A 15943-nucleotide genomic window follows, 5' to 3' on the forward strand; every position below is an offset into this window, starting at 1 on the left:
AGACAGTGATGATGGCCAACAAGGAGCTGACCGCCAGCAGAGCACAGCCTCCTGAGCACAGCACCGCGCTGGTCTGAGGGACACACAAACACACGTTACAATTTCTTTTTAGCTCTCTGAATTCAGCTGAAAAGACCCTGGGCAGCGTGTTTACTGAGCCAATCGAACATTTTAACAGGTCGCAGCAAATATGGAAAGCTGCCCAGTCTGTCTTCTATACACCCACGGAGGATGATTCGCTGCTCCGTTGGAGTCTATTCCTCAAAAGCCAACAAGTCTGTGTTTTGGTTTGGTCAGTTTGTGTGGCATTAACAACAACAAGCCAACACCAAACAAGAGGGAACTGTCCACATCCGTTATACGTGTTTGCTGAATCTTTCACACAATAGAAGAAAAATAGGCAAAAACCAGACTGGAACCACTTTTCTGGCATCAGAACTGCCTCAATTCTTCACAACATAGAATCAACAAGGTGCTGGAAATATTCCCCAGACAATATTGGTTCATATTGACTCAACAGCATCACACAGTTGCTGCAGATTCCTCGGCTGAGCACCTATGACGTTAACATCCTGTGCCCCCGCATCCCAAAGGTGCAGAACTGGGTTTAGACTGTGGATGCCATTTTAATACACTGATGTCACAATAATGTTCAAGAGTCCAGTTTGAGATGATGTCAGCGTTGTGTCATGGTGTGCGGGAAGTAGCCATGAGGAAATGGGCACTGTGGTCATGCAAAGGATAGACACGGTCAGTAACAATACTCAGTTAAGCATCATCCCACCAACATCTGCCTGCAGGACGGGTCCAAGCTTTAAAGTTGTGCACGCCAAGTTCTGACAATACCATCTGAATGTCAGTTAACAAGTCTAGACTTGTCAGACCAAACAATGTTTTTCTATCTTTTGTGGTCTTTCCTGTCCCTGTTCCCTGTTCTTAACTGACACAAGTCTTTGTTGTCTTCTGAGTCCCATCTGCTTCAAGGTTGAGTGTTCTGCTTTCAGAGATGGTCGTCTACATACTTTAGTTGTACTATGTGGCAATTTGAGTTGCCTTTCTATCAGTTTTAACAAATGTGAACCTTTTCTTCTGACCTCTGGCCTCAACAAGTCAAGGTCCCTTTTTTGGAAGAATCCTCTGTAAACCCTGCAGATGATTGTGTGTGAAAATCCCAGCAGAGCAGCAGTTCTGAAATACATAAAGCAGCACATCTTTCCCCAACAACCACACCACATTCAAGGTCTCTTAAATCACCTTTCGTCCTTATTTTGATGCTCACTTTGAGCTTCAATACCTACATGACTATATTTATTTAGTTGCTGCTGTCTGATCATCTGATTGGATATTTCCATCGTTAAGCGGTTGAAAACCAGGTACAAAGTGTCACTAGTAGACACATTTCACATCTTGTCTAATGGACCACAGCTGTTTTAATCTGTCGTCATGTTAGTAGAAGTGATTTTTGCTGTGATGAACTTTGGTTCTCAGCACAACAATGCTCATTGTTTCACCTGGCTGCACTTTTACACCTGGGAACATGTCAATTCTAGAATGAGTGGCAGCAGAGTTTAAAACCACACAATATGTTGGTGTATCCCTGAGTGAGGGAGAGACAAAGAGTGTCTCCCTCCAGCTGTGCGTCTCCCTGCCGTACTGTTTGATCTTCAGAGTCCCTCCACCTGCCTCTCCAGCCTCTTTGACAGATGCCTGCCACACATCTTCCTCGACTCATTTAAAAAGTCGTACGTCCACGACAAGTGCGGCACAGTAACACAGTCTGTATACATAAGTGATTAGCAGTGCAGGCGGGGGCGATCAGAGGGAAATGTCTAACAGGTGTGAGAGACTGACAGCCCTAAAACATGTCATTAAGCATGTCCCTGATGTGACTGGCATGAATGGAGGGAGGATGAAAGCACAACGACTTTCATGCATGACAGAAGATTTAATTAGCTTGGGCCCGGTTCTAGGAGGAAAGTCAGAGAAGGGAAATATAGAAGAGGAGTAATGTTGGTGGCAATGCTGATCCTCACAGCAGATTAGCTCCTTGAGACCTGAAAGCAAAGTGCCTTGTGGAGCATCTTGACCAGAGCAATTAAGCAAAAATAACAATGAGAAAGACCTAGGCAGATTATCTCAATTACATTCATTTGAGGACTTTTAAAAGCTTTAACTTTATATAAATACAGTTTCAAATGTCAAACTGGAGAACATTTCTCATCCATGTAGCAGTACAGTCTCTGGTCTTTCCAACAATGTAGCTAAATAAAGAAATGCTGCACTTAGCTCAGACTAAAGAAAATAAGTTTCAAATGATCTCTTGCCAAAAAACCTCAGAAAAGGTTTTAATATGGTGGTCGTTGCTACAGAGTTTTGTGTATCTCAGGCTGCACGTGGCATGATGTTTTTTGAAAGTAGCAAGATTTATAAAGTAAAGTAAGTATAATAAAGTAAAAAAAAACATTGTTAATTATTTTACAATGGTGACTGCCCTGTGTGGAAACCTTATCTCAAGGTATTTTGGATACCGGTAATCTTTGAGCCGAAAAGAATCACATTTCTATAAGGAGCATTCAAATGAAGAGTTCACTGGATGTGGGGGTTTACAGTTCAGTGCAAGCTGGAGAAGCTGGAGACGGTACATGAAGAACTAGACCAGAAGGTTCAAACTCAATCCTCGGCATCCTGCAGGTTTTAGTATCACCGATAGGTATTCTGCACTCTTTTTCTCTTACTTATTCAGTCACTATTTCAGTGAACTATTTTAGCTTGGCTGGATTAGCTTATGCTAACCTATGACACATTAATAATATTTTGTATTAAATCTGATCGAATATGATAAAACAATCCTGATTTTAAGTGTCGCAAACCAAAATAACATCTGCAACAAGTGCTGCCAGAGCTGAAACGAGTATAAACTGAGCTCCACCCCCCAATATATGGGCTGCCCAAAGGACACGCTAGGTGTTTTTAGATTAGAATGAAAGGTGGACTGATGGTGACCTGAATGATCAACCCATGTTTAGTGCGCACTGGGCAGTGTAAACGTAAGGCGTGTTGTTGCCTCCCCAGTGCCTGAAGCTGAGTTGATGGGAGGGAAGAGGAGCCAGGGGGCGGTATCTAGTGGTACATGACGGTCCCGCCCTCTGTTCGGCTGGCCTCACCAAGAGCTGTACTATGCTGATTAATGGCCTCCTCGGTTCTGAGGATGAGGAGCTTGAAGACCTCTTCATCATATCAATAAATCCCACCCAGGTCCCACTGACCTATTAACATCAGAGCAAACGTGTGTTTAGGTGAACGCTCGGAGACGGGTTATTGAGGGGGCCAGCTCAACTCTTGACCCCATGTCAGTTAATGTAAGAAGAACAGGCGACACGCTAAATTGGGGTAATAGATATGTTGTATCCAGCAGTGTAAATGGAGCTATTGATTTTAAGAAAACAGAGTAGAAGCGCCTCAAAATACAGAAGTGTTATTTTTCTCCGTGAGGTTTGTTGTTGTGCCGTCTAAGAAGGACATCCATGTATGGGTCCTTTCTCAAAGCTGCTGATTTTGGAAAAACTTCTTAGGCTCAATGTATAGCATACCTTGGAGCCTCATTACACATTATAGGCGGTTTATGATTAATATAAGCTAGGAGGAGAAAAGCAGGGTTGCCCGTCCCTAAACGCAGAACACGCGCTGTGCGTAGGGCCTCATCTTCAACGGGGGCTGCGTTTTGGGCGAGGAGAAGCATTTGCACGGTAGCGCACATGCGCAATGGAGGAGCATATCCGTGAGGCGGAGGAGAGAAAAGAGACCTGTAATCTCACTGTGCATTGATTGACAGCGCTCCACGTCTGACCAATCAGAGGGGTGCGCATGCAGGCAGGCTCTTGCAGAGCTACAGAAGGTAAGATTTTAACATGTCGTCCAAAAGACATCACGAATCAGGAGCGAGCAAGAGAGAAAAAAAGGGAAAGACAAGTAGAAACTCGTGCTTCACTTGAAGGTGAGTATGTTGTTGAAATAAACTTTGTAGCACAAACACTGAAGCTGCCCCCCATTAGATAGGAATCTCTGTCTCCAGTCTCTGTCTGGACTGGAGACTTTTCCTGATGAACATTTATTGAACGCCTAATGCCCTCTGTATTCACCTCTGTTGAAAAAGAGTGGTAAAATGACCAGTTGGTCTTATATAAGCTACACATTTTAGCCAATATATAACATATTGGCTATAGTTTTATATCAATTTATGTTGTTAAGAAATGTTCAACCTCATTGACGACCTTGCATCCAGAAAATGGAGACGTGTGCACCTGCTTTCTTGTGAGGGATTGAGGTGGTGGAAGTCACTTTCTTTTGATGAGTAATTGATGGCTATGTGTGCCTCAGATTGGTATATTTATTTCAGTTTTAAGTTTTTTACTTAATTATCTATTTATTTCAGGTTGATTTTTTTTTTTTGACTCATACAGTCAAACTACTGTATCTGTACTTACAGTTGATTTCTTATTATTAATAAAGGTTATCAAGTTAAAGGAGCATGAGGCAGGATTGAGGCAGGATTTATGAAAAAAATTTGTATACGTTTTAAGTTTTCTAGTAATAATGTCAGATGAAGCGTTCCAAACCAAAAAGAATGAACCCTCTAGTGTATCTCTCTGTTGCCTTGAACAGGCTGTGTGCTGCAAAATGTGCTGCAATTCCGGGCCGGAATTTCCCGTGCTGTCCTGCGGATGTGACGTCACATGACGCTGCATGCACGTTCTCCCCGTTCTCCCGTGCCAGCTTTGCTGTTTGCTGCAGTACCCCCGGCGGCCGTCGTGGCGAAGGGTGGCGCTAGAGAGTCTCATTTCTTAAAAGGAGCCTCATGCTCCTTTAAATGGCATGTTGTTATATGGTCATCTTGTACCTATGATACATTTGGGATGGGGAGATGTGTGAGGGTGTGGGGCCCCAATTTGGTCAGTCGCCCTGGAGGAAAGTAGCCATCTTCAATCATATAAGGTACTACATTTAACAAAAAAGACATATCTAATAATATTCAGCTCCATAAAATGTGTCTAAATTGTTTGTAAAGACTTGTAAATATACACATTTCCACATGCAAGCTGTAAATCCTGTTAAGTTGTGTATTCAGTCACTTTGGCAGCCACTTAATTATCTGTGGTTAGAAATAGATTTATATACATGACATTTACTGTGCCATTTAAGCACATCCCATGAGACTAATAAGGGTCATGAGGCTGCAATGCACAGTTATTTAAACAAAAAGCAAGCAACATTTCAATTAATAGTGTCGCAAGTCATCAACCCCCAACACCGCGCCTGTGTGCGATTGTGTTCTGATGAAAAACCCAACTCATATTCATAACGAGGTTTACTCATAGACAATGCAAAAACATTTAGGAGGACTTTTTTTTCCGGAACTGTACTTGTTCTGAGGACAAGTTAATTTAGTAGAAAATGGGCTGCTAACAGCCCTGTTTTTTTCTGTAATTCTTCCTAAATTGATTGTAATTATGTGTGAAAAGCTGGCCGAGTCATTGCGACAGCAGGAGCCTGGGAGAAAAGCATGGAGCTCAAACAATGGAAAATTACGAATGGGAGAATCTGACACGTCTACATTTCTTTCCCTTTGCTTCACGTCGAAAACGTATTTTTAGATAGTAGTCCCCTGATTGTGTTATGACTTCGCACATAGTGTTTGGTGACATTTTTTTAACCCTACAGAATTTTATTTATTTGTCTATAAAGATCCCCCCCGCCCTCCCCCCCCTTGGTACATAGGGGGGGCACCTGTGTGCGGCTTTTACACTGTGCCAACATAGGCAACTGTATATGAAGCGAGTTGAGCACTTGCTGGCACGGATGCAGCTTTAGTGAAGAGAGACTGTTGAGCATTGTAGTTTACGAGTTCTTTCTGAAAAAGTCTACTGGCTTGTCTTTATTCTCTGAATGATTTGTCTCCAAGTGGCCTCTTCGGCTTCAAGCGGTCTCTCCTCATTACCCACCGTTGTAGAGGTGGAGCCAAAGGCAACATATGTGTCGTCATATTTTGCCTTGGAAGGAAATTGCTTTGGAAACGCGTCTGGTGATGCTTCATCCTCTGCTTTGCGTTTACATGGGAGCTGCGCCAATAATGCGTCCATTTAATGCTAGCCGTGTCATTAAGCCTACTGAATGAATAAAAGTGTAAGCCTTCATTTATTCATTCATTTGTCCCGCGCACCCCTCCAATTGCTCTGCATGCTCCCCAGTTGGGGAACCACTGGAATAAACAATGGAGATTGGTTTTTCTAATCAGGGAACTCCACCAGCATACAATCAGGGAGTCTTTTCAATTTATGTTCAAATTATGTCAATTAATGACCACAAGTGTCAATGACCAACAAAGATCCCTCCAACTGCAACCTGTGTGAGAAGGTATTTGTTGTAATTATGAACTATGACCTGCAAGAAACTCATTTAGTTAAAGCTTCGGTAGATGCATTGGCCACGGCACAATTTCCGCATGTTTTCTGCGCCTGTTACAACTCCAGACAAAGAGGGGTAGCAATTCTCATTAATAAAAGAGTAAATTTCACCGTAAAGGACACTCACATTGACTCAGAGGGTAGATATTTAATTTTAGTCTTGCAAATTCAAAGCTTGAATTTATGTATTTCTAATGTATATGGTCCAAATGTTGATGACTCCTCGTTTTTTCACTCTTTTTTCACCTCACTTTCTGCTCACCTAGACAACACAGTCATCATCGGAGGAGACTTCAACATGGTTCTGGACCCTGGAGTGGACAGGCTCAGTAATGCAGGCGGACACAGGAGTTGGCAGTCAGCAAGTATTGTTAAGCAATACATGAATGATCTGGGTCTTTGCGATACATGGCGCTCTCTACACCCAACCCTTAGGAACTACACTTTTTTCTCAGCCGTTCATCACTCATATTCTAGGTTAGATTATTTTTTAGTCAGTAGCTCTCTGATGAGAGATATCTCAGAATCACAAATTCACCCAATCATTATTAGCGATCACGCACCTGTTTCTTTCACTCTGGGGAAGAGGGGGAGCGTATCATCCTCCAAAGTTTGGAGATTTAATACATCATTGCTCAAAGACCCCGACTTTATTAATTTTTTTAAGAAAGAATGGGATATATTTTTACAAAATAACGACCAGCCGGAAATATCAGCGAGCGTTCTATGGGAAGCAGGAAAAGCAGTAATGCGAGGCAAAATAATTTCCTTTTCTTCAAATAAGAAAAAAAAAGACAACTTAAAAACAAAAGAATTAGAGTGTGAAATAAAGACGCTAGAGGAGGCCTTCCAGACCTCTGCAGACGAACGTATCCTTAACAGAATAAGGAAAACTAAAATAGAATTAAATAAAATAATTGACGCAAAAACGCAGTTTCTAGTACAAAGGCTTCGCCTGGAAAACTTTGCACATGCTAACAGATCGGGAAAATACTTAGCCAATCAATTAAAAATAAACAAAGAAAAAACAACCATAACATCCATTAAGGACCAGTCAGGGGGAGTTACACATGACCCCTGTTTAATAAATTCAGTCTTTAGAGACTTTTACTATAAATTATACTCGTCACAAATTGAACCATCTGATCAATCCATTAATGAGTTTCTTGGAGACATTAATCTGCCGAAGTTACATCAGGAACAGGTTATGAATTTAGACTCACCGCTCTCAATAGGAGAACTCCATGAAGCTCTTCAACATATGTCCAATAATAAAGCTCCGGGCCCAGATGGTTTCCCAGCTGAATTTTACAAGGAATTCTGGAGTATATTAGCACCAACATTTTATAAAATGATTCTAAATGCTAGGGAAAATAAAAGCTTACCCTTAAATATGAACTCTGCTAATATTAGTCTTTTATTAAAACCGGACAAGGATCCCTTGCTCCCATCGAGCTACCGCCCAATTTCATTGATAAATGTAGACCTTAAAATAATTAGCAAGGCCATTACTGAACGTCTGAAAAGAGTCACCCCTTCTATTATACATCCGGATCAAACAGGCTTCATTAAAGGTAGACATTCGTCTACTAATATTCGCAGATTATTAAATATTATAGACTATTCGAGTATCAATAAACAGGAGACTACTATTATATCCTTAGACGCGGAAAAAGCATTTGATAAGGTAAATTGGAAGTTTCTATTGGCAACTTTGCATAAATTTGGATTTGGCGAATCTTTCATTGACTGGATAAAAATATTATACAGCTCTCCCAAGGCACGTGTAAGGACAAATGATCAAATCTCTACAAGTTTTACCTTGCAAAGAGGCACTAGACAGGGTTGCCCTCTCTCTCCCTCATTATTTGCAATATTTATTGAACCTTTAGCAGCAGCTATTAGACAAAATCAAAATATTAAAGGTATACAATGTAAAATATTAGAGCACAAAATTAGTCTTTATGCGGATGACGTACTCCTCTTCCTCCAGAACTCACGATCTTCACTATCACAGACAATTGCACTTATAGAGGGATTTTCATCTCTGTCTGATTATTCTATTAATTGGTCTAAATCCACTGTTCTGGGTGTTAACTGCAATTTTAGGAATATAACCAATACTCAACTACAATCAGGGAACATTAGATATTTAGGCATAAACATCTCCCCTAGGCTGTCAGAGTTAATAAAATTAAATCATGTTCAGCTTATAAAGAAAATAGAAGATGATCTTTCCAGATGGAGCTCTCTCCCCATTTCGCTCATGGGTAGAATAGCCACCATTAAAATGATGGTTTTACCAAAAGTAAATTATTTTTTCTCAATGATACCATGCAAACCCCCTCTTTCCTGGTTTAAATCGTTGGACTCATATGTATCAAAATTTCTGTGGAAAAATAAAACTCCACGTATTAGTTTAAAGACATTGCAAAAATCCAAAGAATATGGAGGTTTAGAATTACCTAATTTTCAGTATTACTTCATAGCCAGTAAGTTACAGTATATTGTAAAATGGTCAAAAGATCATCCTTTAGATAGTCAATGGCTGGACTCAGAGCAAGTGTTTTGTAATGAACTAGAAATCTCAGAGTTACCATTTATTAGTCAAAGTATCAAACGTCATCAATGTTTCAAAAGCATTAATATTAGCACAACTTTATCAGCTTGGTGGGAATTTCTTAAAATAGCTAAAATTTCACTTTTTCCATGTGACCGTACACCCATATGGAACAACCCAGACATCGTGAAAAATGATAAAAAGATGGTTAACTTCGTTCAATGGAGAGATCAAGGAATACGGTACTTACAGCACGTAATTGTAGGAGGACAGTTTGTACCTTTCAATACACTTATTGTTCAATACGGAGTTAGCAGGAATAAATTTTTAGAGTATCAACAACTTAAGGCAATAATAAATAAAACATACAAAATTAGCCAATTAGATTTACAACTTCCCGCTAAGATAATAGATTTATTGAATCTAAGCACTTTAAAGTTGTTATCAAAACTCTACAGGTTAGTGTCTAAACTGGACGATTCAGTCTCTCTCCCGATCTCTAAGTGGGAGGCGGATCTCTCTCTTAATACCGACCAGTTTTCTTGGTCACAAATATGCTTAAATACGTTTACTATGACTAAAAACCCAAACCTACAACTTATACAGTACAAAGTTCTTCATAGAATACATTATACTGGACAAAGGATGTTCCAGATGGGCTTTGTCACCTCTAATATCTGTTCACAGTGCACAGAGAACACCCCAGATAATTATATGCATGCTTTATGGTTCTGTACACCGGTACAGAGGTTCTGGAAGGAGATTTGTGAGGATTTATCCACATGGATCAACCACAGAATCCCAGTATGCCCCACGGTATGTATATTAGGTCACCTGGGAGACACTCAAATAGATCCTAATTGGACACACCGGGTTCTCACTGCCTTATGTATCGCAAAGAAAACCATTTTAGTAAATTGGAAACAAAAATCCAGTTTATGTATTAACCATTTTAGGAATCTTTTATCAGATCATATTAGTAGTGAGATAATGTCTGCCTCCACTGAACAACATTCGGCTGAATTGCACTCTCTGTGGTCCCCGTTTATTGGCTTCGTTACCTAGTGGGGGCGGGGGGGTGGTGATCTCGTAGCCCTTGGGGTTGGGGGTCGGCTTGGGGGGTCTGGGGCGCGGGCCTCTGGTGGCCCCTGGGGGGCGGTGGGGGGGGCCGCGGGGCCCTGTCCCTAGCCGGTGGGGGCCTTGGGGGCCTGTGGGGGGGTTACCTCATGGCGGTGGGGGGGGGTGGCTGGGGAGGGCTCGGGCGGGGGGCTGTGGCTGGGGCGTCTCCGGGCCTCCCGGGGGGGGCGGGGCCGTGGACGTGGGGGTCCCACCCTGAGGGCCCGGCCCTGCCTGGGTGGGGGGTGGCTGTCTGCGCTGGGGGGGCATTGCTGCCTTGGTCCTCCGTCGCTGGGCGGGGGCCAAGTGCCCCTGTGGGGACTCCGGGACCCTTGGGGTGTCCGCCGGGGTGGCCTCGGGGGGGGGGTGGGGCCGGGTCCGGGGAGCGGGCTTCCCCTGACTGGGGGGTGCACGGGCGGGCGCGACGGCGGGGTGGCACCATTCCCAGGTATCTATGTCTTATGTTGTCAGTATGAATGGGAGGATGTTGGACCGTTTCCTCCTCCGTCTGGGGGCTCCGGCGGCGCCGGGGGCGCCCTTGGAGGTACGGTGGGGCCCTTGCCCGGCTCGGGGGGCCGGCCCCCGTCTACTGGACGGCCGGTGGGGGGACGCGGGTGTCTTATCAGGGCCGGCTTTGCTGGTCCTGCTTCCTGGCTTCGGCCTCCGCTCCCCCTCTTGCCCCCCCTACACGATTCATACGCACATAGGCGAAAGGCGGGGGGTCCGGGTCGTGGGGGGCACTGTCCCGCGGGGCCTGGCACTCCCCGCCTCACGGTTTTAACAGCAAAATAGACACTGCACATTCAACACTTAATAAATACATTTGACAAGGACACGTAGTTCGGGAGGGGGGGGGGTCTGTGTCAATCGATACTTGGCCCTCCCTCCTCCCTGTTTTTATGGCATTAATCACATGCACTCAACACAAGGGGCGGGAGGGGGTCCCACATCACCCGCGTTCCCTCACCGGCCTGGGCCTGGGACGGGTGGGTCGGGTTACCCGGGCCTGGCGGGGCCCGCCGTGCAGCCTGGGGTGCCTTCTGGCGGTGCTGGATCCCCCCGGGGAGGGGGAAACGGTGCGTGATTGTATGTCTGTGTCGGTGAGAATGCGGTATGGAAGGGTCCTGCCATGGAGGATTTGAGCCTCCATTGGCAGGACATCAAAAACTTAATAATTTATCAATATTATATTATACAAAGATACAAAGATGGTTATTATTATTATTATTATTAGTATTATTATTAGTATTATTATTATTATTATGTATAGTATATTATATTATTATTAGTATAGGTATCGGATAGGTGAATGGATGAATGAATGGGATGCCTGGGTCTGGGGCCCTCCGTTGTCGGGCCTGCGCGGGTGTCGCCTTGTTGGGGGGTTCCCTCTCTCCGGGCCCGTCTCCGGTCCCCCCCGCTGCCTCTACGGCGGGGCGCCCCTCTGGTCTTGGAGGGCCACTTTCGTGGGGGACGGGTGCGCCTGCCCGCGTCGGCGGCCGGGGCGGCTCTGTCTCTCCGGGCGGGCTGGCCCCCTGCCGGGTGGGGGTCGCTGGCCTGAAGGGTGAGGGCCTCCTGGCCGCGTGTCCGGCCCGGACCGGGTGGCCGGGGATTGCCTGGGTCGCGGTCCGCCGCCGCGGGATCCCTGGCTGCTTCTTTCCGCGCCGTGGGGGCCCCGCCCGCGGGCCCCCTCGGCCGCCGCCGGGTGGGGGGGGGGGCCTCGCAGGCGGTGGGTTGCCTCCCTCCTACTTCTCCCCTCTGTGGGGTTGCCGGTGGCCTGGGTTCCGGGCTCTTCCTTGTCGGCCTCTGGTCTCACGGGTGGCGGGGTTGCTCCCCCCCCTCCCCCACTATAGATACACTTCAGGTGGAGCTTTGTTTGGTTTATTACACACACACACACACACACACACACACACACACACACACACACACACACACACACACACACACACACACACACACACACACACACACACACACACACACACACACACACACACACACATATAGTAAGTTAGTCACACGCATACACACACACACACACACACACACACACACACACATGCATGAGCATATACATACACACACACACACATAGACATACACACTGGCTTGTTCACCTGCATGCTGGCTCTCTAGTTTTTGGGTTTAGGTAGCGGTAGCGATAGCTTAGCTCAGACTGCGATCAGATCTCAAGATTTAGGTCGATTGCTGTTCGTGTTTTGGATGGCTCCGTGCCGGTTTCGTGCTTTGTTTGTGGTTTTTTTGTTGCAGATTTCCAGTGCTTGACGTGTGTCTCCATGTGTTCCTGCTTCCTGGATTGGCAGTGGATGTCGTCACCACCCCCCCCCCACCCCCTCCCCCCCCCCAAAAAAAAAAAAAAAAAAAAAAAAAAAAAAAAAAAAAACACTGGGTTTGTATGTGTATATTTATGTATGTGTACGCATATGTGTGCGTATATATATGTATATATTACATATAGTAATAATGCACATATATACACTTTTGGTTTCTACCGTCATGGTATCAATCAATAATATGTGTGCAGACAAGGTAAGAAAAAAAAAAAAAAAAAAAAAAAAAAAAATTATGAACTATGACCAACAGTAGTTTGCGCAGAGAAATCCACTACTCTCCACAAAGATCATGTGGACAATATTGAAAACTGTTGGAAAAAATATTGTATGTACAGATGAGAAGAAGAGTTAATGATCACACAATTTAAACAAGGTTTCACAGACAATGGCCTCATCACTTCCCTCGTCCTCCTGGACCTCTCGGCAGGTTTTGACCATTTCCCACACCACCTTCCTCTACTGTCTTTGGAAGTTCACTTGTCTTTTGAGTCATTGCCTGCTTTATCTCTCAAGCAGGCAACAATATGGCACCCTAAAACACCACAACTGCACTCCAGCAACTCACAATAAACATGCTTCCTCTTGGCCAAATTATCCATCACCACAAACGCTGCTTCCACTGCTACGCTGATGACGTCCAACTGCATATCAGCACTACATTCTCCACACAGCTCCCAACCATGCCATTTGTCGACTGCCTGTGAGAAATTTAAGAAATATGGTTGACTGCCAACCTTTTCACATTGAAATGCAAGCCCAAAGGCACTGCTCAGGAAGCTTGGCGATCTCCCTCTGGATGTAGTCGGCTGCTAAAACCACCACCAAATCTGCCTTCTACCATTCAAAAAACATTTCAAGACTGCAGCCCTCTACTGTTTTCTTCATCACTGAGCTGTGTTGTGCCACAGCGGTTGCGCTGTTCCAGTTATCAAGAGTTATTGATCATTTTATTCAACAATTATTAATAATTAATAAAATAGACTATTTATCAAATTGAATTATCAAAATGAATTAATCCTCGGGGCACCACCTGGATTTTAACCAGGAAAAATGATAACTTTAACAGCAAATCAGTCTCAAAATTAGGGGTTATTCTGCACTTCGGCAGAATAAGTTCGGCGCTAGCTCTGTCAAACAGCCATTGTGACCAAAATATGTGCAAAACAACACAAACAACTTCTCTCATTAAAATCAATCAGAATTTATTTACATCCAGGTGTCAAGCAGATGGTAAAAGCAACCCCCAAATAAATTCTGACGGCAAGCTACATTAAAAACATAAACACTAACCATAAAGAAAAACAAGAAGAACAAAACATTAACTGCATGAATGAAAACAAAATCAAAATAATAAACATGTGGTACAAATCTTCCAATCATCTATGTTCTAACACAATGTGGCAACACGTGTCCGGCAAAGGGTCAGCCCTGTGGTATTGGATGGATATAAGATGGCAGCGCCCTCGCCACGCCACGTGCAATCTGACGGGATGACAAAACACGGCATTTAAACTGTGAATAACTGGCGAAAAATGGCGCCACAAAATAAACAAACAACAATAATGCCGGTAGTTGCTGGCGTTAGACAGTAATATTTAACAAATTTAGCACTGTACCGCTCTAAATTAAACTGATTGCCCAAACCATAAATCTCACGCCTCCTCTCGGTCCGGATCGGGAAGCTGGGGGCTCTGTCGACTGCGGGTCGCGTTTCTGCCGGGGTTTTCCAGTCAGAGTCTCTCGGTTTCTGTCTCCTTCTCCCTGAAACAAAACAGGACAGCGGTGGAGCGCCGCCTTGGCCCGGGCCGTGCTTTCGGATCGAACGGAGCCTCTCACGCGCTTCAAGGCGCGGTGGTGGCCAGTCACTTGTAGACGTGCGGCTCTTTCTTCTGTCGCCGAAGCGCGGGCGTCACGGATCCAGGAAATGCAGCTGGCCGTACGGATCCCCAGGCTGGATCCCGATGCGGGCGCTTCTCGGATCCCCCCGACCGGGGAGGGGAGGAGACGTGATCCCGATGGGCTTTTGGCAAGAAGCCAAGATCTGGAGAGCTGAAGAGAAGAGAAGAAGGGATAGCCGGGGGCGCGCAGCGCAGTTTTGTCCGTCGAGGTGCGGTGACTTCATCGGGGCCCGGCCAGTGATTGGACGCGCGCCCTTCGGCCGCCACCCTATTTCACACCTCCAAAGCAGGCTGGGATTTGGAGTCCTCGACAAAGTGGCCATCTTAGGTGAAGCTTTAAAGCTGATTTCGGGTTGAGCCGGCTTTAAAGTCAAATTCACATATTCACAAAATGTTCATAAACATTCATAAGAGTCCAGAGTTCACATGACCACATGACAGTGGTCCAACAGCTGCCATGATTTTCACAGGGTCTTCCAGGTCTTCCAGGTCTTCCAGGTCTTCATACCTCTGCTCTTCAGCTTCGACAAAAGCCACCAACCCTTATGTTTTCTTCCAACAAATATATAATCCCATTTGTTGCAAATGTCCTCTAACTCTCTCCTTGATTTATATTCAAAGCCATGTTGATTAGTAAAGTCTTATTCTCTTATTCTCTTTTCTTTTCCTCAATTTTTGAAAAGTTGTTTGTAGCACTAGTGGCCTTTATTGAGAAAGTAGGTAGAGAGGAAATGGATAGAGAGAGGGAGGGCGCATTCCAGTAAAAAGCGAAATGTCGGGACTTGAACTTGCACCGCCTGCACGAGGACTACAGCCACTACAAATGGCGCCCGCTCAACCCACTGAGTTATCCAGGGCCCCACTCTTCTTCAATTTTTGAGGTGAGACCAGAAATACCCAGGTCTGCAAACCTGTGCCGCCCCATCACCTGATGTTTTACCGTATCTCATATCTTGACCATATCCTATAACCAAACCACTCGAAGAGATGCGGCACTGTGAGCGGTTTGAATCTGGACCCAGTCAGCACGTCCTGATTGACATGGAACTGCACATGATGATTACTAAGGCTGTAATCTTTTTCCTTTTTTTGAGTGATTTGAATTTATTACTCGTTTGCAATTTGCTTGTGTAAATGCCTCTTTGGTGGAGTGTTTCAGCAACATATGAACAATTTCTGTGTGAAAGAGGTTCTATGTGCTCTAAATAACCATAAGCAGTGAAATGAGGGGTCGTCCTCACTCTTACTGCCTCCATCAGACTTGGTCAGTGTTATTTTTGTCTCAACCGTTTAGGTGGGCTCTCTTTAGCTGCTTTCAGGATTTGCATAAAAATCTGATGATGTTCTAGGTCAAAAATACAGAACACTTCAATGAAGGTGATTTTATAGCACTTCATCAGTTTTCAAGCACAGCATGCACAAATGAACAATTTATATAATACAAGCATCTAAAAAGCAACATTTAATCCCACAATCCTCAAACAGGCATCACACAGTGGTGAGTTACAGAGATGATAAAACTAAAGACTATAGGCACTGCTACACATGTCA

The 15943-nt window shown here is 44.6% G+C and overlaps 1 protein-coding gene across 1 annotated transcript in view; it reads right to left on the reverse strand.

The window, feature by feature from the left end:
• The window catches only part of LOC133460337 (LHFPL tetraspan subfamily member 7 protein-like), a 156550-nt gene that overhangs the window by 104985 nt on the left and 35622 nt on the right, over positions 1 to 15943 (reverse strand). Inside the window, exon 2 of the mRNA XM_061740957.1 lies at positions 1 to 73. This exon is cut by the window's left edge and continues 66 nt beyond it. Coding sequence (XP_061596941.1) covers positions 1 to 73 — 73 coding nt within the window. The remainder of the gene's footprint in view (positions 74 to 15943) is intronic.

This window comes from Cololabis saira, chromosome 14 (assembly GCF_033807715.1).
Source record: "Cololabis saira isolate AMF1-May2022 chromosome 14, fColSai1.1, whole genome shotgun sequence".
In the NCBI taxonomy this organism is placed as follows: domain Eukaryota; kingdom Metazoa; phylum Chordata; class Actinopteri; order Beloniformes; family Belonidae; genus Cololabis; species Cololabis saira.